The sequence below is a fragment of the Phlebotomus papatasi genome, chromosome 3 (genome assembly GCF_024763615.1).
Source record: "Phlebotomus papatasi isolate M1 chromosome 3, Ppap_2.1, whole genome shotgun sequence".
Classification (NCBI taxonomy): domain Eukaryota; kingdom Metazoa; phylum Arthropoda; class Insecta; order Diptera; family Psychodidae; genus Phlebotomus; species Phlebotomus papatasi.
In genome coordinates, this window is record NC_077224.1 from 4558503 (window position 1) to 4584522 (window position 26020).

Consider the following 26020-nt stretch of genomic DNA (forward strand, 5'->3'; position numbering starts at 1 on the left):
TCTTCCCTAAGACGTTTATACGTAATTATCAATAATTCACGATAAGCTAACTAATATTTCATAGAAATTTGTAAGGGAAACTGGGGCACCACTAAACACGGGGAAGCACCAAACACTAATTTTTATTTCTTCACTACTTGGACTATCTCAACCATTTTTTCAGTGGACAAGCATCCCTATAGTGCCTATAAATTCCTATAGGTCTTGTTCTTAGAAGTCGAATAGCTGATTAAAAAATCGCAGTGTTTGGTGTTACCCCGTGTTTGGTGGTGCCCCAGTTTCCCCTAAGTCTCTTAGGAAAAATAAAAGAAAATTTACATTATTCTAAGGTATGAACGTTTGAAAGAAGAGTACTTTCCCCTATTTATATTAAGTCAAAATTAGTTAGTAGATTAAAAAAATTATATTTATTAAATGAGAAAGACGGATTTGTCTGATTGCCATCGTATGAGTGGTAATAAAATTAAAAACAATCATGCTTTTTGTCGAATTTGTGCAAATAATTAAGCGAAAGATTAGTATCCACAAAAATAAACAATATAAAGTAATCTACAAAAGAGTCTTAAAAAGCAAATATAATACTGAATATATTGTGTTTGCTTATGATTTTTAATAGATATCGCTATAAGATAGCCAGCTGTATTGAGTGCCTTGACCCTCTCTACGATTTTGGTGAAATAAAAGTTTTGCAGAATTGTTTTGCCAAAGGGAATTTTGTGAGTTCTTGATTGCAAAAATTGAACAACTTATCAACGAACTTACCCATATTTGACAATTTTTATCTGGGCAACAGTTCATAAAAAAATTCTGGGTTAATGAATTTTAGCAATATATATAGCAAATAATATTAATTGCATGTGACATTAAAAAAAGACCTTATCATTATTAGTTTTTTTTCTTCATAAAATTGTAATGACGGGTATTTTGCGCTTAAAATGAAACTCTTTGCGACTATGAGAAACCTATATTTTTTTGCACACCTCAAAACATTTCCTACGCCAAAAGCATTTTGTTTGACGCGATGTTAGAAAGAAGTCAAAGCTATTAGCTTTGTAAAATGCATAATTAATTTAAAAGCTATGATATGCATGAATGGTTTGTATGCAAATTACATTTTTTTTGTGTTGTTGTAAAATGCCTGAACAAAATGTGCACATTTGGGAGGGTTCAGCAATGAGCTCAACAAGTCAAGAAGCTCAATAATGTTAACTTACCCTCTTAAATCAGTGAACAATCCTACTCTCCGGACAAATACCGTGGATAATTAGATAGAGGAACTGTCAATCAAAATATAGACAGACTCACATTTTTCTACAAATTATACCTGTAATTATGGAGTTTATCTTCAATAAAAAAAAAATAAATAATAATGCTGAATGGTGAGAGGAAAAACATTATTGAGCTATGTTTGGAAAAAGCAATTGATTTTTGTGATAAAGTGAAATCATGGAAAGTTTTTCTCACTGGCAATAATCCAAGTTAATATTTCTTTCATTGGGAAAATCACAAGTGGATGCTTTGAAAATTGTTGAAGAGTTGATGCAAGGCAACAACAAAAAAATCTTTAAACCTTCTCATTTAAACTCTAACTAAATCAGCGACGCGTGACGCGTTTTCTGGCGGTTGATCGTGATTTTATTCCTCTCGTGTGCATCATTTTCTCCCTTGAGCATTCTTTTTTTTTCCTTATACCCTACCCACCAACGGATAATTCACAATTGTTGAAACTGATCGTGGAATTTTTCTTGCTCATCTCTTGCAGATCAATCTGAAGTTAAATCGTGTCTGAAGCATCAGGATTGACAATTGCGAGAAGAGATCAATCCGTGGGAGAGCATTCTGGAGAACCAGGAAGGACGTATATATAATCAACAAAATTGAGTTCAATTTCATGAACATTTCGTGCAGTCTTGTGTATCTTTTGCCCAGACAATCTCAGTATTAGTTATGTGAATGTGCATAAATCCCAGCAAATGAGTGTTCACTAGGTACAAAAAAAATGCCAGTGTGACCGAGAAAATTTACATCAAGGATTAATTAAAGTGCAAAAATTAACTATGGAGGCAAAAGCTGAAAATCGATCATTCTCCTTCATCAGAGTAAGTACATTGCATACCAAAATCTTGCTATCAGTGAAAAAACAGCAACGGTTTGTAAAAGAAACAGCACGAATCGGAAGTTTGTGTGTCGATTATTGTTTTTTAAACAAAACATTATTTATTTCACTTCCGCTGAATTGTGGAATGTTTTTCCTCATGTCGTCTCTATTTAAAAAAAAAAAGCCACACAGGCACCTTTTTTCAACTCTACAAATACCCATCACGCAATTTGAGAGGTAGAATCAACAAAATTATTTATATAGGGGAAGAGAGGAGCAAATTGAGATTGATTCAGTTACGATTAAGCTTTGAGAAATTGATAAGTAGAGGATGGCTTTCAGGCTTCGCATATAGGGAAAGGTTTTGCAGCTTCGTAATGTTGCAGCTTCGTAAAAGTTGATTTATTTCCAAGTTACTAAATGAATTTCATCTATGATCATATAATCTAAAAGCTAGTCCAACACCTCACATTTCCTGACACACTTGGAGGCCTAGGCTTTTTTTCTAGAACCAAAAGACAAAAATAAAAAAATACTAAAATCGTAATTCTGAAATGTAATATTTTATGCATTTTTGCACAATTCAAATATCTTTTCAAAAAAAAAAAAAACAACTAGGGTGAATTTGAAAAGGGAGACACTTAAGAAATAGTTCTAGTTCAAATGCATTTTTAAGCCGAATAAATATTAATTATTTTCATTTATTTTGTATCATGAGATTCCTTGTGAAATATTCTAACAGAATCTTAACAGTTTTTATTAGAATTTTCAACCAATTAATTGGAATATTCCATAAAATTATAAAACAACACATTTTGGAAAGTGGGACAAAAACTTTTGGAAAGTTGGACATAGTGATATTAATGACAAAATATTACACGAAATATGTAGATAATCAAATGTTGAGGGTTTTCTGCGTATACTTTCACATTGGATACTTATGCTAATCCCTCCTTTATGTCCGGGTAACAGTTGAGGAATCCTAATTACCAAGAACTTCTTGGACGTCCAACAAAAAGAGGTTCTGTAAATTTCACAGACGCCCCGCGCTGTCCAGCAGAGCTTTAAAGCAGATGCAACTTTTTAGTACATTTCAATACCCAATCCACCCAGTTCCTTATCCACTTGCTTTGGGAGAGGCTCCTCTTTGCCTTTCTCCAGGTGTTTTTGCGATATTTACTATCCATTCTGTCAGAAAATCTGGAAATCTTTGCAGCCTTTCTTCAAGAGATTTTCTCCTCCAAATTCATTCACAAAATCAACTTGTCCAAGATTTCAAAAAACTTGTTTTGAAAGCAACACGAAATTAAATCACTTTTCTCTCCTTTTTAAATGTAATAATTTCACAAATATTTTTTATTCACATTTTAAATGGATGTATGTCCTTCGATTTTCACTACGGACTTAATAATATTTTACAAATTATGCCGAAAAATCAAACAAAACACTTTGATATTATCCTAGTAACTTCCATAAGAAACAGATAAAATGACAACTGCCGTGTGAAAGTTATGAATATCACGCGTGCAATACATTTTTTAAATTCTTCTTGCAAGTCACTCTTTGATTGTTTAATAACGACTTTTGCATTTTTAACTTCTCAAATAATCACAAAATTAGGTTTAAAAATCTTTTTATCGAAAATTGAAATATTTAATTGATTTATTATCGAGTTTTTGGGGAGGTGTCCCATATTCCACACTGCCTTGTCCCACTTTCCAATCTGTCTTGCTTTCCAAGTTTTACCCTATTCCAAGTTATAGGGTTTACCAAGGTTAATATTTACCGTGAAAATCTTTTGCTAGAAGGGTGTCGTTTTTGTGGGTGGAGGAAAATTCACAAAAATTACCACCTTTGCAGCTCAGAAAAATTGAATTTTGCAGCTTCGTAAAAACATCTGTCAAAATTACTGACCATCGACTTTGAGAATTGTTCACTGTTTTGGGTCACACTGTGCATGCCGCTCTGGATATTTGACCTATCTCTTAACTGACTGTCACCGTGGTGTCACATATAATCAAGTGTGCTAATCCAGGCGCTTCGCCATCTGGATCATTTCTGACTAATCCATTTAAAATAATATTTTTATTTTTATTTCCGTAATATAGTCACTACAGTAACATAATATAACTATTCAAGCTTGAGAAAAGCAAAAATAATACCTTTATCCATTAAATAAGTGAGTGTAATCGACTCATTTCAATCTTGTGCCAACTGGGTTCTTCACTAAAAAATTTCGAGCAGTGATATTTCCGCTAATGACGGTTGATTGAAAACATTTATTGTTTTTTCCTTGTGAAAAAAGTATTTTAAATCCAAAAGTTTAATTAAAAGTGAATTAGCGAAAAGGCGACCCAGTTAGTGCATGCTGACTTATTTCAGTATTATCATTATTTTATAAATTTTCTTAATATTTTTGATAATTTTTTTATATTATGTTTCTGAATGAAACAGTGAATAATTCTATGAATTTAGAAGAAGTAAAAAAGAATTTCATCAGTCCAAAAACAAGCGTTTAAGTAGCACTCTACGGAAAACGATCCTGTTACTTCATCTTACTATAGCCATTTGACAAATTTATATATTTATTTTAAATATTTCAAAGCAATATTGCAGTTAGATATTCTCATTTTTTTTAAATATCATCGTGAAGTTTTTGCAAATTGATATTTAAAAAAAGGAACAAATTAGTTAAAGTAACTAATGAAATCGGTAGAAACGACCGTTGAAATTTCTAATTTCTGCATTGATAATAAGTCAAATTAACTAAATACCTAATTAAATGGGTTAATAAACTTTACTTCAACTTCGTTTATTAAATCGATGATCTTAACCGATGAAAGCTGTTCAGATAACTGACAAAAAGTGTAGAAATAATGGTCAAAATCGAAACCAATTAAACGTATCGAGACCTAGGATGATTAAATAACGGATGGAGCATTTTATTTCACAAATAGTGTATTTTTCTTTATATTTTTAAGCTTTAGATCCCACAAAAATAAATATAATACGAAATGGTAGCCACAATATATATATTTATTGAAAAGAGAATATATTTTTATCGAATTTAAAATTTTACTGGTGTTACAGATAGAAAATTTTTCAGAAAAATTCAAATAATTGCGAATTTTACGTCTTTTTCATAAGGGTTTTAGGAACTATTAACCTCGTGCAATCATTATAAATTTTGTGCTAATAACATAACATTAGATACTCTTTCATTTGTTAAGAGTTTTAAAATGATTGCATTTGGTTTTATACCACAATTAAAAAACCACTTAAGAAAAAATATACCACATTTTTGTACGGAAAATGTATGAGAATGCTCTGCCCTGATCGAGACACTTTATTTGGTATTATAATGTAATTATTACAATAAGCCTCGCGTTGGATGAATCTACTCATCGTAGATCGCCCAGGAATGCCTTCTCCGTAATGAATGCTTCTTTCGTGCTCCTGAAGGTTTTTTTTGGGCAGCGGCAGTGCATTTGATTGCATTTTATCACAGTGAAAAATGTCTTTTTCTCAACATTCAGTTTCTTGCACTGGGCGGTACTCGAACTCACATCTTTGCGAGTTGAGCCAGAGATCTCACCGCCCAAGAGCCAACGGTCTTGCCTATTGTGCCACTGAGATCCCCGTCAAAACCAATAGAACCTTTGAAATAGGGCTCCTTTGAAATAGGGATCGTTTAACACATTTAATCGAACTTTTATATTCTTATTATAACGGTAATCTATGAAATAATCTCTGAAGTTAAAGACGATAAATTCTGCTTCAACGCTAATATAATCGATAAGATCGCCTACAATATACTCTGAAATTATCGGTTAAAGTAACTAGTCATCTCATATAATAAAACCAATCGGTGGAAATTACATTCATACTGATATCCTTTGTTTTGAATCAGATACACTATTTGATCAAATCGAAATAATTAACAAAAACGATCGTTATGTTTAATTTATTAATGTATGAATGCATTAAAGTCATTAAAAAAAAGTACTTGATAAAATTTCTTGAAAAAATAGATAAAATCGGTAATAATTTCTGTTCAAGTCTATAAACTCTTCCTTACACTGGACAGAGTAATTGATGAAATGAGCGAAAATTACTAATTTGTTAAAATTGTTTTTTTTTAAACTCGACGCATTGTTCGACAGTCCTCGATTTTTTAATCGATTTTGTATAAACTTTAGTGTTAAATTTTCAAATACAGCAAATTTATTCATTTCATTTATCAATAAATGACTTACGGCGTTATCACACTTGCACATTAAAATTTTAATGTGATTCACATTAATTGTCGCTTGTGAGCGTCCAAATATGTTATTTGTGTCTTTGAGTCACTTAATATTTGGGGTTTTTCTATTTATTGATAAAGAAGTGGACTTGGCCTGCAAAAATAAGTTTAAATTTATCTAAAGCATAAATATTTTTCACATTAAAAAATTAAAGAGAAAATCGCATTAATTTTTCGCATTAATGCTATAAATCAATTTATATGAAATTTTGCGGGCCAAGTCTACCTTTTTTATCAACAAATAGATCAAATTTTGAATATAAAATGATTCAAACATAAATTACACATTTGGACTCTTACCAGCGACAATTAATGTGAATCATATTAAAATTTTAATATGCAAGTGTGATAACACAGTTAGACAGACATATATGCTTGACAGACCTACGACTTAAACCGATATACGGCTTAACAATTTGTTATTCCTTATAATTAATTCAATTAATCAAAAGTTCTAGGCTGCCCGAATCTTAAGTTACAAAAATAACAATAAATTATATTCATTGGCTTTAAGTCAAGTTTTAAGTTAAATTTAGAAAGATCTCTTAAATTCCCCTGACCTCCCCTACATATCTTATTTCACCACAAATAATTTGATACCTTTTTCTATTATTGTCAAAAAAAAAATAGACATGGACATGGGGTAAATAATAACAAAAATATCCTCTTATTGTTACATTCTTTCTCAAATTGGAAAATGAAATAATGATGATTATAGTAATTTAAGTGTTGAATTTTGATCCAGAAGCATAAAAATAAACTCGTGGGAATCCCAAATATTGCAAAGGCAAAAAGCTAATTAAATTAATGTGATGAAAATCATACCTATTGTGCAGGTTGAACTGAGAAAAAAGACAATTGCAAATTTGTAGCTGGAATATATCAGATTGCATAGTAACAATAGTTGGGGAAATAACGCGTTTTTGGTAGTGTCGAATTTCTTAATTAAAAGCATTATTTCTTGTCTCGATTGTTTTTTCTTGCCAGATATGAAAAAAAGTCACTTCTAATTCAACGCAAAATACGTGATCACATGAATTTGATCAAAATTTGGATTTACCGTGAATTGTGTGGAAAATAAGAAGACAGCGAACCTGGCGGAGAATTCTAAGAAGCTTTGATGTTCTTTGGGATTGCAAAGATTATAGAAGGCATTTCAAATGATACGCTTGAGATTAAGATCAAAATCAGTGAAGAAAGATTGATTTGATTCTTGAAAATGTACACCGGTGGTCTCGAAGTAGTTCTATATTAAATTATATACCAAGAACACAAGTTAATAAATAAATAACAAGCAATTAATGGCACATTAATCAACTAAATCACAGTGGCGTGTCTAATTGAAGTGCAGCGTAACGAAAAATCACGTTTAACGTTTAGATGGGCTTTTGTAAACATCGCTCAGGTTTTTTTTTTTCATCTTCTTCTTGGATAGTTTTAGCAGTGCGATTTTGCTCGGTGATTTGAAGAGAATACCCGTAGAGTTTGGAAGAAAATTATTTTTCTCTCTTTATTTTTTTTTTAATTTTTTCATTCACCAATTACCTACCACAATTCCTTCGTGCGGCAAATAAACTCTATAGAGGAAAAAAAAATATTGCGTGTGTGGGTCATGGACAAATATTATCATGCACTATGAGCGTCAAGTAATACCCATGCCAATACCTCAAGTAAATAGCATTAAACTCATATGTGTACAGAGACTATTGAATCTTATGTAGAACTATATGCGACATTTCGGGAATGTCATACAATGGCTGACATTCAATACTAAGGTCATTGAATAGTTTATCCCCGGTCTAGGTGACACATAAGTGAGATAAGAACATATTTTCGTCATTTGAATCACGCAATATATAAAATTGGAATATCATACTCGACGTGCTTTGTGTAATCAAAGAACAACGATTGCCAAATTAATTTAAAAAATATTCTATGTGATAAGCCGACTATTTCAATTAATGCCGTCGAGTGACATTCGGTATCAGAATTTGTGTTTTTTTAGATTTGTGGGAAGGATCTTTATGATATTATATAGAATTGGAATTAAAAGAAATGGCACCAAAATTGATTTAAGAGCCACACAAAAATTTGCAATAAAAGTAACCGTATAGATGCGGGTGACTTTTACGCCCCTATTTGTAAGCTTTTCTATTTCTAGAACTTAAGGATGGTCTTTATCGATCAGACATGGTAGATCGGATTGGTAAACACCATCCTTATGTTTTAAAAATAAAGAAAAGCTTAGAACAGGGGGTATCAAAATCACTCACACTTACGGTAAGCTTTTCTTTAATTCTAACACATAAGGATAGTCTTCACCGATCCTATATCTATACCATGTCTAACCGGTAATTAAATAAAAGCTCATGTACAGTAGTGGGTCAAGTAGTAGAGTAGGCGAGACTGGGGCAAAACTTGTCAAAACGCATATTTAATTCTTTCACGAGCTGTGAGAAAACTTAAACGTTTTATAATGAGCATATTCTTGTAAGAAATTTACTGCTCTACAACATTGCAGAAGACTATTTTCCTCTATGTCGAAAGAAATGTGATTTTCGAATCATTTTCTAAAAGTCGATTTTGTGGAGATTCTCAAAATTGCTGGGGCAAATTTTGTCAGTCTTCGGATAATTTGATAGGAAATATTTTTATAGGAAATTTATTCCTCTACAACTTTGTCGAAGATAATTTTTGTCTATCTTAACGAGAAATGTGCTTAAATTGAGCTAATTAGTATTGATATTTTCTGTAAGCCAAATATTCCAAAAATAGGGCTCAAAATTTCATTATTTTTTATTTAACATAAATCTTTCCTCGAATCCCTTGAAACTTTGTAAGTTTAAGAAGGCTATCTATAATAAAAATTTCAAGCCTCAGTCTCTTTTATTTTAGAAAATAGTAAATATTGAAATTTTCGTTTTGACAAATTTTGCCCCAGTCGCCCCTACTCGCTGTATGATGCAAGTACCTCGGACTAGAGATCTGCGCACGGAGTGCGCGCAAGCTGATTTTTACGACGCAGCACGCAAAGTATATTTTATGCGCGCAGAATGCGCGCAGAATTTATCTTTTACGTTTTTTTCATATTGAGATGAATAATAATAATAATTATTATTATTATTATTAATTTAATAAATTATTTTTAAAATCAGTCCAACTCGCCACCCGATAGCGATAAGTGGTTGAAAATGATGATGATGATGAAATCAATTCTATAGCGGATAAGAAGAGATTTATCATATATTTCACTTATTTTTAAAAAATCTTGCTACTAAAACCCAATATCTGTCTATAATAAATAGGATTGAATTTAGAAGAAAAGTTCATTAATTTTAGAAAACTGGATTTGATTTTAGAAAATCTGAAGATAGAAATTTATGTCGACAGTTTTTATAAATAAATATGGGAGACCGGAGATGTAAGGAACAGGGTAGTTTAAGACACGGTAGATTTTTCTTTAATTATTAAAATAAATGGAACTAATGCACTACGCAATCGTGGGCAGCATTTAGATCTATCTTGATAAGAATTGTGGATGTCCTCAGTGTTATTGCTTGGATTCTATAAACAATTCTTTAAAAATTGATCAAAATAGTAGGTTCTGATGTTGCAGTTTTCCTCTTTGTGTTTAAGACTAACTATAAATGAACAAAATTTTGTTATCTCATTAGCTTACAAAGTATTTTTGGAAAATATTTCAAAAAAAAGTTGTAAAGATTATGCTCTATTTTTTAACATTTTAAATAACAAAAATACACGTGGGGATGTTTGGTCACTTCACTTTCTATGAAATCTTAGGTGGAGCCAAGGGTGAAGCGTAGATCTTTTGACTGTCAAACTAAGAGCGACAACGATATGCTTTTGCAAAATTGCCTTTTTCAAGTCCCTCTGTGCCCAAGATCGAGGATGTTAGAGACAAAATTACATATTCAATATTCCCCTTTTCCATCAAATCCTTTTATTAAAGTAACTACTTATGGGCATTCTACGGGCAATAAAAATTCTAAAACAGTTTACTGGCCCCTTGGAATAATATTTCAAAGAAAAAACACGAAGAAAATGTCCCAAATATCCCAGGTCTCCCCTACTTGATTTTATCTGTCCGCAAGAAAAATGTTAGGGCTCTGTTTTTAATCGAAATATTAATTCTTACTCTTTCAGAAAGAAATAAATCAATAGCACTTGACAAAAAAGACAATTATACGTAAACAATACCAGTGTGAAATTGTAAGAAGTAACATTTTAATCGATTGAATCTAGAAACCCTCTGGGATGATTTTACTAATAGAATACCTTATTTTAGAAATTTTTAGATTGATTTGAAAAATTTTCCATAAACAACCAGAAAACGTGGTAAGTCCAAATTGTGCATAAATCCCGTACTACCTCAGCACAAATCGTGTAAAGTCTTATAAATCTTCTTCTCCTTTAATATGAAACGGTTAAAATTGTGCACTAAAACTGTATAGCTTCTGCTTAAAAAAAACTCTAAATTGTGTGCAAAACCTACACAACCTTAGTATAAAATGATTAAGATAGTGAATAATACTCGCACAGCTTAAACATAAAATGGTAAATATATTGCTAAAATACGCACAGCTGAAGCAGAGACTGTTTAACAAGCCGTTTCATTCTTCAGCAAAATGATTAATTAATCTTTTATGCTCAAGCATTGAGAGTTTTATGCACAATTTAACCATTTTATGTCTAAGCTGAGCGAATTTTATACACAACATTGCCTAACTTTAGTATTTTTCGTACCTCTACGGACGATAGGGACACAAATAGCTGAAAAAGTTAAGAAATTTTTCTGACAAAACCAATGAATGTTTATTTTCATTTTAATAAAAATATTACGTATAAGTCGTGGTACTTTCTAATGTTAAGACGGTTTTGCTTAAAAATTTTTCGCTGGTATTCTACAAAGTTTTGAATTATAGTTGTCTTATTTCTAAAAATTGTCCAAATTACATGAAGATAGTATGTGCATTTGAAAAACATTCGAGAAATAATCTTGCCATCTATTAAACATTTTATGTCATTATTAGAGACAAAAACTGAACATATTTTTAGACATTCTTATATAGTTTTATATGTGTTGGCATTAGATATTGTATATGCAATGTATACTTATATTTTCTTGATATTTTCAACGATTTCAAAAGATTTTTTTAAAAGAAATACACAAAATAACGTAATATACATAATTTAAATAGGGCTATTTAACCAATATATAGTTTGTTTTCGTAAAAGCAAATTAAATACTTTCTTAGTTCCGAAAAAAGTCGTACGATTGAGATATAATTCAGATTGTGGGACAATATTAAGGAAAATGTTTTGTGGAATATGAATATCTTTTTTGTATCAAATTATTCCTTAATGTGAAGGGCGATTTATACATAAGGTATATACGAATACCAGTAATAAAAAATATTTCCTGAAACCATTCCTTAATACCTAAGTTTTCCCCAAACGTGCTACTTTTTTCGGAACAAAATATACTGTGTAATGAAGGACGAACCTACAGAGAAACTAAAAGCTTTTTCTAATCTTAAAAACCTATATACTCAACACGTAAAATCTCAGCTTGAAATCGTTCTCCTGAAAAATTGACCGTTCGCGACTTATTCGTATTGTATTCCGAGCCCTCGATATTATACCGCTGAGTAAATGAATTCTCATAAACATTTCTTCTCAAACTGAAAATATTTAAATTTCTGCACTAAATAACTGCTTTTATTATTTTATGGTACTTTAATTTAAATGTTTCTTTGAAAGATAGCTTTTTCCTATTTGAGAATTAATCAAAAGACCAAGGGTTTCTTAGTACCTTTCGGTCTCTCATTGATATTCTGAGATTAGAATGATTAGAATAGTCTCTTTAGGTAAATTAGTCAATTTAAATGTAATCTAAATGAAAGAATGTTAATTTTTCCAATTCATAAGATAACTCTTAATGTTGAAAACTTGTTCATGAACAAGAAATCCCTTCTTGGAGATTAAAAAAAAATTGTATATAGCAATATAGTTCGATTTGTAACCGGAAATATTCAGCTCTCAATTTTCGATTTAATTGTATTCATATCTCAGCTCAGGGAGATCACAATGGGGGTCAAATCTTAAATTATCAGAAGGTTATTGTAAATGCGGCCTAATTGCTTCAATATAATCGCATTTCATAGAACTTAAGACCCTCAATTGGTTTTTTTGTCGTAACCGTTGGACCAGAAGAAGCATATGCTTGATGTTATTTTTTTTTATTATTTGTAATTCAATATTAAGCAATTTTTGTGATTTTGAGTGCTCGGTAGGTGATCGAACAGATTTTTTACTGTTCCAAGAAGTTGTAGGGCAGAAAATACTTTAGCTTTTGGGTATATATCGTGTATATAAATTGATAAATGCCATTGATATTAAGCAATATGATGGTTTGTAGAACCATAAAGTTTCAAATCGATTTGGGGGACAGGGAATTGTGATATTGAGAACATAAATGTTATAGATTGATGTGAATGAACATAAAATGATTAAAATCTCGATTTATGATAAAGATCTTGCAACAATCTTGTATTTAAATCCATTTATGCATGTAGTTCAATTGACTAAAGCGAAAAGAGCTTTTGTCACATCTGAAAATCATCATAATTCATTTTAATCGTGAATATTTTCGTGTCATTGAAAGTGTGTGACTTTTACTTGGGATATTATTTCTTGGAAATAATTTTAAAGCATGGTAAACATCTCCATGAGAGCCAGTGAAGAAGAATTGCGCCATGTATACACCTCACAGCAAAATTGTGCAGAAATACCAGAAATTCCATAACCTGATGGCGATCAAGAGAGTCTCTCTTGGCACACAAAATATGTACATTATGTACAAGAGCATTTTGTTGGTCACTCAGTCACTTTAAAAGTGTATACTTTTATTAACACATTTCACCTTAATGTGTATGTATGAAGTTACTTATTTATCCACATTTTGCTATTTGTTTGGGAATAACAACATTCATTCGTCATACTTTGCCAATGGTATGCAATTGCTCGTACAATTAGCACCATTGAGTATTTTTTTCTAAATATTATATTTTCTAGTGAGTCCCTCTGATAAATGTGCATAGTGCGCTTCAATCTTTTTATTTTAATGTTTTTTTTTTTAAGGTGTGGCTAGTCGGAGAAATCTCCAAAGTGATTGTATTCGTCAAAATAGAGATGGAGTTCGTTTACATAAACATTTGGTATAGCTTAAGCAAAAAAAAAAATGAAACCAATAATATGCATGTTCATCAATTTTCACTCATTTCTTCAGTGAAATCGTTGTCTCAACGGATTATCGGGTTTTAATCTTACCAATAATTCAAGTTCTAGCATTAGTAGGACTGCTAAAGTGATAAGTTAAACAAAAAGCTTCCTGGAAAGCCCCTCTTTGGATATGCAAAAATTCCAAACAAAAAAAAACCAAATTTAAAATAGCATTCACCTCATAACTGTATATTAGATACTCAAAATTTGGCCACCGGTATTACACAATTTGTCAATTGTATTTTATATTGTACCAGCAAATGCATATTCTCTTAAAACCCGATTCCAATAGCATTACATTACAGAACATGTTTATGGTAAATCACTTGAGCATGTCATGTTATGCTGATTAACCTCCCCACTTGACTACCCATTCTGCTTAAAGTATATAACTTAATAAATTCAAAAGAGTTGAAAGTCCTCATTTAATGCCGTATAGGTTTTCTTGCAGAGGATTTTCTCATTTGACTATTCGGATGTGGAGGAAGTTGTTGACGCGAAAAGTGAAAAATTAAAATATGTGTTACAAATGTGTAAAACGATATATGAATTTGTTTTTGACCTAGAGAGAGAAAAAATAAACGGAATGGAAAAACTAAAAAAAAAGCAAAATTTATGAATTTTTCATTAGAAATAAAATTGAGGCGTTTTCAAAATTTGTAAATAATTTTTCAGAGAAGTAGTGCAAAAAATATTTAACCCCTTAATGCCAAAGGGTTATCTACAAATTCAAAATAAAATTTTAATTTCAATCTATTTAAATCAAATTTATAATTCTTTTTGCTTTAATGATCTTAACGTTCTCTAATTGATTCAGGAACATTTCTAAAACCAAACCGAAAAGCTCTTATATTAAGTGCACTGTTTCGTAAATCAAACTAGAAGGTCACTAGAATTGATCCTAATTTCTAAAATCAAAATTCACATCATTTCCTCATGCGTTTTGAATATATTTGTCTTACCCTATCGTACTTAAAATTTTATTGAACTAAGTAAGTTAAAATTGTGGTGATGGATAAAAGGAGAAGAAGAAGAAAAGTGCGAGAAAGTGAGATAAACATATGCAAAACGTTTGAGAAGGAAAGAGATCTGAATTTTGATTTCACGAAATTTTCCTGATCTAAAAGTTATATCGGAGCCATAATGTTAAAAATAAAAATTTCCATATTTTTCTTTTTCAAAAGATTTGCTTAAGTATCCCATTCTTTCGGCCATAAAATTGGGCTGTACTAAATTTAATTTAGTGTGATGTTTAAAAGAAGAAGAAGAAGATTGCGAAAGAGTAAAACAGCCATATGCAGAACTTTTGAGAAAGAAGGTGATATGAATTTTGACTTTATGATATTTTCCTACTCTACAAGGTGTGTCGGAGTCATTTTATATGAAGAAAATTTCATATAATCAAAATTCACATCCGTTTCTTTTTCAACATTTTGCATATGGCTGTTTCGTTATTTCTCAATCGAAATTGGTTTGAAGCGAATTACAGAAGATAAAGAAGAATGAGAAAAACTGGGCTAGACATATGTATACACAAAACGTTTCAGAAAGAAAGAGATGTGAATTTTGATTCCATAGAATTTTCCTGATCTAAAAGGTATGCCGAAGCTATAATGCCTGTGACACGACTTTTAGATCAGGCAAATTTCATAATATCAAAATATCCATCATTTGCTTTCTCAAATGCATTACCTATTTCTTTGATCAAGTATATATTATGCTACTTAAAATCTCCGTGTAGAATTTATATCTTCAGAACTTCTAAAATTTATCCCACATTCTATTAAAATTATAAACTTGACTTGTAAATGCATAGAATTAGATTTTAGTACTGATTTTTAAAAATAAGTAAAAGAGGATATATCCTCTCTTTGGAAGTCACTTCTCGAATTGAAATTCCTCTCGTTATTATGTAATACGGACTTCAGACCTAAAGTTTAACCATATGGCTTAACTTTTTTACAGTTCTTGTCAATACTTTTTTTGAAGTTTTGATTTAGAATTAGATTTTAAGGGTATATGATGCATTGGATTCTGAGAAACTAATATAATTGCTTGTTATTAGGATTTTGAGACCCTAGGGAACTGGGCTCAACCTCTAGTCTGAAGACTGCTCATAAATGTGTTGACCAATGCAACACCTCGCTAGTTCTGGAAGTTTCTCTAACTAGGGTAAAATAGGGTAAAATTTGGAATTTTGAAGTTCAGACTTTGATAACCTTGTTATTAATTTAATAATTTAGTTATGCAATTCTAGAATACTTTCCAGATTATTTAATTGATTTCTTATCAAGTTTTAAGAGAGCTTATGGAACTCTAAATCAGATTAACCGGATAATTCAGCGTTATCCGATAATTCAATCTTACCCTAAATCATAAAATTTTTTTAAATAGAATTTTTTTTCATTCTGAAGTGTTTTGTAAATAAATAATACTTGCTTCCGCAATTATTTGTTATAAATTTAATCAAATAACCAATTTATTTTAAATGAAATATATACTTTCCAACGATTAATTTTTCGTACGGTTTTTTTGCTCACTGTTTATCGCATTTTCGTTTTATTTCTTCAATTTTCTTGTGTTATTTTCTCCTAGTGCCACCGAGTATGAGATAAGGTAATGTCCAACGCACAATAACTTTTGTGTAGTAAACATGTTTTTGACATTTCAATGAGAGTGAGTGAGATCTCGATCCAGTCATCTCGCTTATTCTCATAGGAAATTTTGAAAACATGTTTACAAACAAAAGTTATTGTGCGTTGGTCATAATACGGTGATCGAGAATTTGCGTAAGAATTGCAATGAAAATGCGGAAATTAAAAAAATACGGTGAGGCTCCGGCGAGCATTTTATTGTCAATGTGATTCTGCCCTTGAGCCAAGACACAGCTTAACGTAATTATAATAAAAATAATGATTAGACTACATTTTCATTAGTTTCTCACTAATGTCCAACGCACAATAAGTTTTGTTTAGTAAACATGTTTTTGACATTTCAGTGAGAGTGAGTGAGATCTAGATCTAGTCATCTCGCTCATTCTTATGGGAAATTTTGAAAACATGTTTACAAACAAAAGTTATTGTGCGCTGGTCATAAGTCGTTTCTTGGGTTAAGTCGTAGGGCATTACACTCTTGAGACTTATTTTGATCATCACAAGATTTGAAAAAATGAAACATTTTAGAACATTTCGACTATATGAAATAATTAATAAAACGGATGTAACAGATTAGGTAGTATTTTGACAACAATGACCAGTAAAAATTATATTTGATAAACAAATAAATAAAAACAAAATCGAAAATCGTAAAATCTCAAATAAGTGAAATATTTTTGGCAAACGGAAAATAAAGAGTTTTTAAATCGTCTTGTTATTTTTGTTTATACTGAGTATTTTGAATTATTGACTGATCCAACTGCAATTTTAAAGACTTAATTTATAAACCAACTAAATACTCGAAATAGAAAAAAAACTAACATATTGTGTTACGAATTTTAAATTAACACTAAACCTACCAATCGTATTTGGTCATTTTTCCTAGCCCTCGATCAAATAATCGACTGCGGTAGGGTAAGATACTCAAGAATTTTTTCTAAAAAAAGAGGAGAAAATTAAAATTTAAACACTGAAAAATATATTACATGAATATTTTAAGAAATTCATAAAGTTTGATAGCGAAATTGTACCATTTAAAAATTTTTTTAACCCTTTAATGACGATTGGAACACCGGTGTCCTATAAAGAAAATAATTTTTCCTGACTACCTGAAATTATTTTTTCCTTATGTTTGTACGTTTTTGCAAAATAGAAGGTTGAAGGAATCTACAATATTTTCTGGAAGTCTCTAGATATTTGATATGTAGTAAATATTTAAGCTAAAAAATGACGATTTTTTAAATATTCATAATTGATTTTATTTATTTTTTATACTTCCAATTTTGTTTTAAGCGAAACCGTCTTGGAAAAGAAAGTACAATACTTATACATAATATTTTTCACTGAAAATTATTATTCATTGGTATTGTCAGAAAAAATACTTAAATGTTTTGTGCTATTTTTGTCCCTATCTCTCGTAGAGGTAAAAAATGCATCAAATAAGAATCTTTTGGATTTTCCAAAGTCAGATGTAAGACGTTTTATTGATTTTGTTTATCGGTTAAATTTTTATTGGTGATTTTCGGTACGAAAAAAGTGTCTCGTCGTTGAAGGGTTAAACCGATCAATTTGAGCGGGTCTTGATGGGTTTAGTGTTAATATTTTAAGACAGGCAAAATATTACATTTTTAGTCATGAAAAATTACTTTCGAGGTCAAGATTATTGACTGATATCTTCTTGGACACTCACAGTAATGGATAATTACGTAAATTACAAATATATTGCTTAGATATAATTACGATAGTTGGTAATGTAGACGGCGCCGACAATACTTTAGCTTCCTCATAATACCATATTGAATATTCTTTAAAGTATGCTAATGTTCTATGCTAATTTGCTCTCATCATAAAGCTTAGATAGTATTGTTATTTTTAGGAAAGCAAATAAAATGAATGACTGGTAATATTGATTATCGAGCAAGCGGCAAAGTCTCTAATCTCTAACAAAAAAAAACATGATAAATGTGTGAAAGTGGAAAAAGGACAAAAGATAACATTTTTTTCATTCATTCTTATTGTTTAAATGCTGTGGCATTAAACTATTGTGTGTTGATATTAAAATCTGATGCAATATCATGCGAAAGACAGAGAAGGGAAGACTAATTAAAAAATCACAAATGTTTCTGGCCATCATGTGGGAGTTTTGAGATAGGAAATCGCAGAATGTTGCCATCACCCATGAAGAGTATCACTCCTCCATGGTACTACAGCATCATTGTTTCATTTACTTTTGCTTCCCATGTTGATATACCTAGTCTTAAGCTTCTCTTTTAACAAAATAGAGGTTTAGCACTGGAGATTATCTACCCACATCATAAAAGTGTCACAAATTGTAAAATACTGTTAAACTTTAAACTCTATCCATTTTGACGATCCCTCCAATATCAGGCTTTTCGCATTGAATATTGATTTTACTTAAACAAATTTAATTAAGTGTTGTCTCCAATAAGAGGTGTAAAAACTGACGTCAATGTCTGGCGTCTGAGAACAGACACAAACAATTTAAAGTGCTAACTCTTATACAAAAATATTTTTATCCTTCATTAGAAAGTCGGTACTTTTATATGCCAAAAATACAAAAAAATAAATTTCTCCTCCAAAATGCACTTGACGCAAAAATTCGTAACCTCTGTAACTTCAGAGTCTTACTTTTTGCGAGGTTTAATCACAGAGAGTCTTTATAAAAAAAAAAGCTAAGAAATTCGAGAAATTGCTATCATCTTTGAGGCTTATAATCATGGAATTCATTGAATTAGTCAGAAAATACAATTGAAAGAAATTTGTGGTTAATTTATTGTCTATTCAGAGGCACAAATTTCACAGATTGGAATTTCAAGAGGTAGGTAACAAGTGATTGTGTCAATTGTATAAGTATGTAGCCTGTGCTAGACCTTGAAAACCTTATAGATTGTCAGATTCTCTGGCTAACCATTTTGGAATCAGTCGAGTAAGCATTAAAGTTCTGAAATTTAGGTGAAATTAAACTGAATTAATATTAGTGAGACATGTAATTGATCAAGTGCAAGAGCGCCCGTGCCGTGATGCAAGTGTCCCGGGTTCGAATCCTCTGGGTCTCTGGGAATTTTCTCAAATTCGGAGTGTACAAATTGTAAAACCTTAATTCCATTGAATTTCTCACGACTATGGGATCACAGGATAGATCGACTAGGGGATCTCAGTGGCGTAATAGGCAAGACCGTTGGCTCTTGGACGGATGAGATCTCTGGCTTGACTCGCAAAGTTGTGAGCTCGAGTCCCGCCCGGTGCAAAGCAACCGAATGTTAGGAAAAGGCATTTTCACTGCGATAAAAAATATAAGAAAATGTACCGAATCTGCTCAAAAATACTCTGGGAGCATGGAAGACGCATCCACACTGCGGGAAGATAGATGCTCCTGGGCAGTCTGAACATGGACTTAGTAGATTCTTCCATTACGGAAATCAACAGCAATATCACATGATCACAAAGTATTCCGAATTCCGATACGATAAATAATAATAGGGGAAAGTGGTGCACCACCGAACACGGGGTAGCACCAGACACTGCGATTTTTTAATTAGATCGGCTTCAAAGAGACCTGTATGAAATTCAAAGACACTTATAGAAATGTCTGCCCATTGAAGAAATATTCGTCATAGTCTATGCAGTTTAAGAATAAAAATCTCTGTCAAGTGCAAACCATATTCGGTGGTGCCCCAGTTTCTCCTACGTATCAGAAATAAAGAACACCTCTAGAAATATTACTTCCGAAAAGGCGAAGGTAAAGCTCTCGGGATATTAATGTAGTAAAGCAATTCGGTGAATTTTTCTTGGCAGAGTTAAGAGAAAGTTTAGTTCAGAGGTGTCCAAGAACCGTTTGAAACCGAACCAATGTCAAATGAAACTTATATGTCAATGGTCAAAACCCTACCTGAACAAAATTATTTTGACATTTATTCAGTTTCGAACGGTTTTTGCATACTCCTGGTTTAGTTTCAGGAACTAGGTAAAAGTCCCAGAGAAGACCAGAAGATCTACTGAGCAATGAGAATTGTAGGTGAATTCTGTAACCATATGGCATTGTCACATGACAAATTTAGAATTTATGTGTGGTTAATTCGGGAAAACTGTTCGAAAAAACGAATCATATCAAATACTGAGAGTTCCAGAAAGCTCCTTGCAATAGAGATTTGATGTTGACTGTTGACTGACTTCTATTGTTGTCCTGCCTCCGAATTTGCCACCAAAATTTATCATATGACATTGTCATATCGTTACAGAATTCCCTTACTGAAGTGACTTTTTAATAGGAGGTATATCCGATATTTCCCAGTAATAATTTACCGCACTAAAAGACGTCTTGTCCAGAGCTTTCGGTCCCAAGACAGACCTTCTTCTCTGGCCCAAGAAGCATTTTTTTCTTAATATAGTCTTGTAGAATTCTCTAAGTAAGGCATTAATTAAAAACCAAAATTCCTATAATCCGCTTTTAGCGCTCTTGGTACCGTTATTGAAACTACTAAAAGTAAAGTGGAGCAATCTTAAGTTGTAGAAGTTTCATGAATCCCCAATTGTTCCCCGAAAGCTCTCAAGAATTTTCTATACATTTATTGGGATCTCAGGTGTTCCCTATGAGTTTTAAAAGGTCTACCATAGATTTTTCTAATTTTCCAGACAGGACTTTTTGCACTCTCCACAATATGTTACCCTTGGATTAAATTTGACTTAATAAACTTAGAATAGCTCATAATTCTGGGAATTCTCATGTACATAACTTTCATAACTTCATCTACTGTAAAATTAGAAAAAAGTGTGAGAATTTTGATAAAAAAGACGATTGACTAATCAAATCAGTTTTTTCTTAAATTTCATAATATTAATATTAGATTTTACTTATGCCCGTGGTAGACCAATCGGCACTGATTTGTCTCTAATCAATTGATTACGTCGATCAATCTCTACGATCAACTAATCGCGTCGATCAGTCTGAACGATAAGTTAATTGTACCGATCCGTAAATAGAACCGTAAAAGTGTACCAAATTTCGGCATAGTTGCATGCAAGCGCCAAAGTTTCAAGTTTCAAATGTAATATTTTTAATACAAATTTTTTTTTTAAATTTTTTCATAAGTGTTATTTGGTACCTTGTAGATAGTTTATCGTCTTTATTTTCTCTAAAATCATTTTTAATACATTTTAAAATGAATAAAAATGTAGACATAGCTTTGGTGGCCTATTCCGGCCACCTTCATTCTCATAGTTTCTTGCCCTTCGGAAATTCTTCCAATGTCTTTTTTTAGATCATCTTGTTCGTCGAAGCGACAATTTTTGCTATTTTTTCCATTGTATAAGCTCTAAAGTATGAAAAACTAAAAATTCATGGAAAAATGTGGCCGAAATTGTAAGTTGGCTTGAATTTGGTACACTCATCCTAAATTTTGTTTTTGAAGAAATGGAAACATTTTAGGACAATAATTTGTAGAAAAATTAGAAATGTAAAAAAAATATAGAAATCTAATTTTTGTTCAATCTTCCATTTTTGTTTTTTGAATCAAAATATTGAATTAATTTTCCGATTTATTTTTAAATAATTTTTTCCGGTTCATATTTGCAAAATAACATCTTAGGGTAAAATGGTACATGTTGGAAAGGGCTTTTTGTCTTGATAAATTTAGTACTTCATTTTTATTTGTATATTTTTAATGCTTTAGTTTTATAATTTGGTTCTTTGTGCCTAAAAAAATCAGTACTGTATTTATCAAGAAAAAATCCCTGTCCAACTTGTACCTGCGAATTGTCCAACTTGTAACACTATGTCCAACTTGTATCACTTTTCCCTTGATCCTTTTAAATTCATTTTATTTGAAAAATTTTACTTTTTTCAAGGAAATATCACTGAGTGAGATTCGTTATGGTTTATTTTCACAAAATCCCAAAAGCTGTGAATTATTCTTGCAATTGAATCACAGGCCAAAGAGAAGAAATAAACTGCAATTAAATTGTGCAAAATGTGGATCGAGAAAAAAAGTCGCGGCTACATCTAGCTGGACAACTTTCTCCATCATTTCTCGCTTGTGAATACTAAAGATGCAGACCGCATGGATAGCAATATATATACATAGGTACTTGGTACATAAATGTACAGCAGGTTGCAAAACTACCCGGACACCATACATATTTGACTTCCGATATGAAATTATTACACGTATGGTCGTTACAATCACCCAGTTGAACAACTAATAACACCATGTTACTCGTGTTGCAAATGCTAAATATTATTGCCTCGTTAAATTAATATTTAATCAGTTTTTCTAATATAAAATTCAAAATTAAAAACTCTTTGTTTTCGTGTGCTTCTTTTTTTATCGCGAATCTAAATATACTCCTACACCAAATTAATTCTGCGCGATTTTGATGATCTTATCAGAATGGGTTCGAAGAATTTTAAGCCAAGAGCTCAAATACTTTAGTTTATAAAAGTCTCAACTTACAATATGAGACGGTAATTTGGGAAAATCCACTCTGGAAGATATACCACATTTCCTGATAAAAGACAATTGGTGTCAAAACCCAGAAATTGGAAATCCAATTTTTTGGAACTGATCTTTAGTCTCTCTCAGTTGTTTTGATCCAAAAAGAAAATTTGTGTCAACAAATAAACCCCGAGAATGAAGAGGGGGTTTTTATATAATCCATGAAGTATAAATAGAGAAAATTGATATATGAGGGAATACGAGGTTATTTCGAACATGTTTGTTGTAAAATAATTGATCTTAATAAATACATAAAAGCATAAAATAAATCAGCAGTAAAAAAATAAAATTCGTCAGGAAAAAAAAAAAGATATATCAGCAAATAATTCGAAATGAGCAGTAAAAATATACAATTTGGTCAGTAAAAATTAAATTTGAGCAATAAAAATTAAAACTTGATCAGTGAGAAATAAAACATGGTTAGCAAAAAAATAAAAAATGAACAATACAAATATTCAAGTTGGTCAGTAAAAAGAAATGATAAGTAAAAAATTAAAAATAAGCAGTAGAAAATAAAATGTGGCAAGAAAATAAAACTTGGTCGGATGATCTTGGAATCTGTGATAAGGCTGAACTGGTTAAAATCGGTTGCGAATCGATAATGAACCGTTTATGAATTGATATCTGTTTTACTGCTCGAACTCAAAGATAGAGCAGTAAAGAACTCAAAACTTCTTACCTTCCAACTTGTCACCGCTCTAGAGCACAAACGGTAAAAATTATTTACTTCCGGTCTTTGAGGTATTTTTTTTACTTTTCCCCTTAAGGCTTCTACACATTTGGAGCAGTTTTCGTCAAAAGTTGTATTTTTGACAGAATTTTGACGTTTTCACCTATAACAGTGCTGACAATTTCCTTCAAAAATGCACTTTTTGACGTAAGATATAGTGCCCTCAAGTCGATCGGTTCCTCAATTCGACCGGTAGAGTTATTTATTCAATTTATTTATATTTGCACTAATATTTGGCGTATGATCTAACATTAATAGGTCAATTGTTCCATAAATAAATACGAATCAGTGACAATTTTATAGAAATTCACCATTAAAACATTCAAATATTGACCACCGGTCGCCTCGAGGGCACTTTACCTTAATTTGCTTCCAATGTGTAGAGCGTAGAAGCTTTAACCCTCGCCCATACCCTCCAAAACTATTTCTAGTGTTCTCAAAATTGGCCCAAGTTTTTTCAATGATTTTCGGATATGTTTCAGAGGTAGTCCAGGCGAACATTTCGTCCAAACATACCTATAACAGCAAAATTCGCCATTTAGAATTATTGAAGAGCAAAGGTCAATCACTTTGAAAGGTTTTTTTAACCGATTTGGTTAAATTTGAATTTTTAGGAAAGGTATTGAAATTTTGAACCCGGCTGCATCGGTCTTCAGCGGAAATAATTCGATTCAGTACCGATAATTGACCTGAGCTAGAGGTCCAACGGTAAGAGATATCGACTTCAGGTCTTCGATGACCCCCCCCCCATAAATGGACATTATCGCGGACGGTCGTTTTTCTTTTGTCCATAATTAAATTATATTACTCCAAAGCTCTGGGAAATATTTTGAGTGATTTATGAAGAAATGTAAATCGGTTATGAATCGTTAAACACTATCAAATGGCTTATTGAAAAACAAAAATTGCTAAACCTTCTAAAAACGTGTGCAAGATGATGCTTCCTTCATAAGTTGCACCTCTAATTATTTAATTCTCCTCACAGAAAAAAAAATATTTTGTAAAATTGACCGTAAATGTTTGTGACATCCTATAGCAGACTAACAAAATGCTCGTGAATCGTATAACCGACAAACAAGTTCGTAAAAGTTTGTACATTTTTCACAAACATTGTTTGTAACATGATCACTTGACGAGCATTTTTTGTACTTTTACAAACATTTTTTGGTTAAATATTCGTAAACACATAAAAATGTTTGTAAAATTTTGTTCGTAAATGTTCGTAAATTTCACAAACATTTATGAACAATTTTACAAAATATTTTTTTCTGTGTAGGGTCGAAGGAACCCCTCTTTGACAGGAAACCCCTATTGACACTTTTGTCAAAATGTTGAAATTTATTTAATAAAATGTAATAAAATGTAAGTAATATGGAATTTATTCACATACAGAAAAATGGAAAATTCTTAAACAGAAACAGCTAGGAATTTAATTTCAAATCTGATCCAATGTTTGCCAATGCTTTAATCCTAAATCCTTGATCATTTAGTTTCAATCGTAATTTGCAAATCTCAAGAAATTTTTTTCATTTTTAGCTAATGCTGAACTTAAAATTCCGATATATTAGCGTTAAAGAGATCATTTTATTGGCAAAGATGCTTCTCCTTGTATGCTTCTCCTTCTGAAATTTATTAAACATTTTTTCTTTTCACTTAACTGAGATTATTAGAGGTTACAAAAGTATGTTTTCAAGAGTCAGTGTGTATTCAGCGGCCTAATTTCATCTAGTGAAGAGTCGAATTTCACTAGATCTAAAAGGTGTGCCGTAAAAGGGTAGAGTAAGTATTTTTGGTCAGTTTAACCCTTTAAGGACGATTCGGACACCGGTGACCCAAAAATGAAGCTTTTCTTACGGTCATTTAAAGTTGTGTATTGATCTAAAAAGTGAGAAAAGGTGATTTTTTCTGACCCCCAATTTTGACTCTCTCGTCCTTAAAGGGTTAAACGCTTCGAGGATTCACGTTCAATTTAAGTTCCCGGAGTTTTATATATTCTTAAATTTAGAGTCAAAATTTTTCTGTGTGCATTAATCTACGTTTTTCGATTAGGATGTGTTCAAATTTCGTATTCCAAATGGTACAGGGTAGGGTATCAATAGGTCCTCACACGAGTTCTTAATGTGTCAATAGGTGTTCCTTTAACCCTATAGAATATTTATCCCAAACTGTCACACATTGAAGGCTTAGTATCATTGATTGTGCATAAATTTCTTTTACCTAATCCTTTACTGCAATATAGATGCCTTATGGGCTATATCTCAATGATAGGCCTGAATCTACTTGGTTCTTCTGTCAATTTAAATTCTGTAGTATAAAATATTAAAGTTTTAATATCAGATGTGACCCTGCCTTCCCTAAATCTTTATTTAGGGAAGGCTCTAAATTTATAAACTCTAAATTTAGCCAAAGAACCTTTAAATC

The 26020-nt window shown here is 31.4% G+C and overlaps 1 protein-coding gene across 1 annotated transcript in view; it reads left to right on the top strand.

The window, feature by feature from the left end:
• Positions 1–26020, top strand: part of LOC129806513 (rhophilin-2) — a 64939-nt gene that overhangs the window by 14054 nt on the left and 24865 nt on the right. The window contains exon 2 of the mRNA XM_055855156.1: positions 1763–2099. Within this exon, the coding sequence (XP_055711131.1) occupies positions 2058–2099 (42 nt within the window). The 5' untranslated portion in view covers positions 1763–2057. The remainder of the gene's footprint in view (positions 1–1762; positions 2100–26020) is intronic.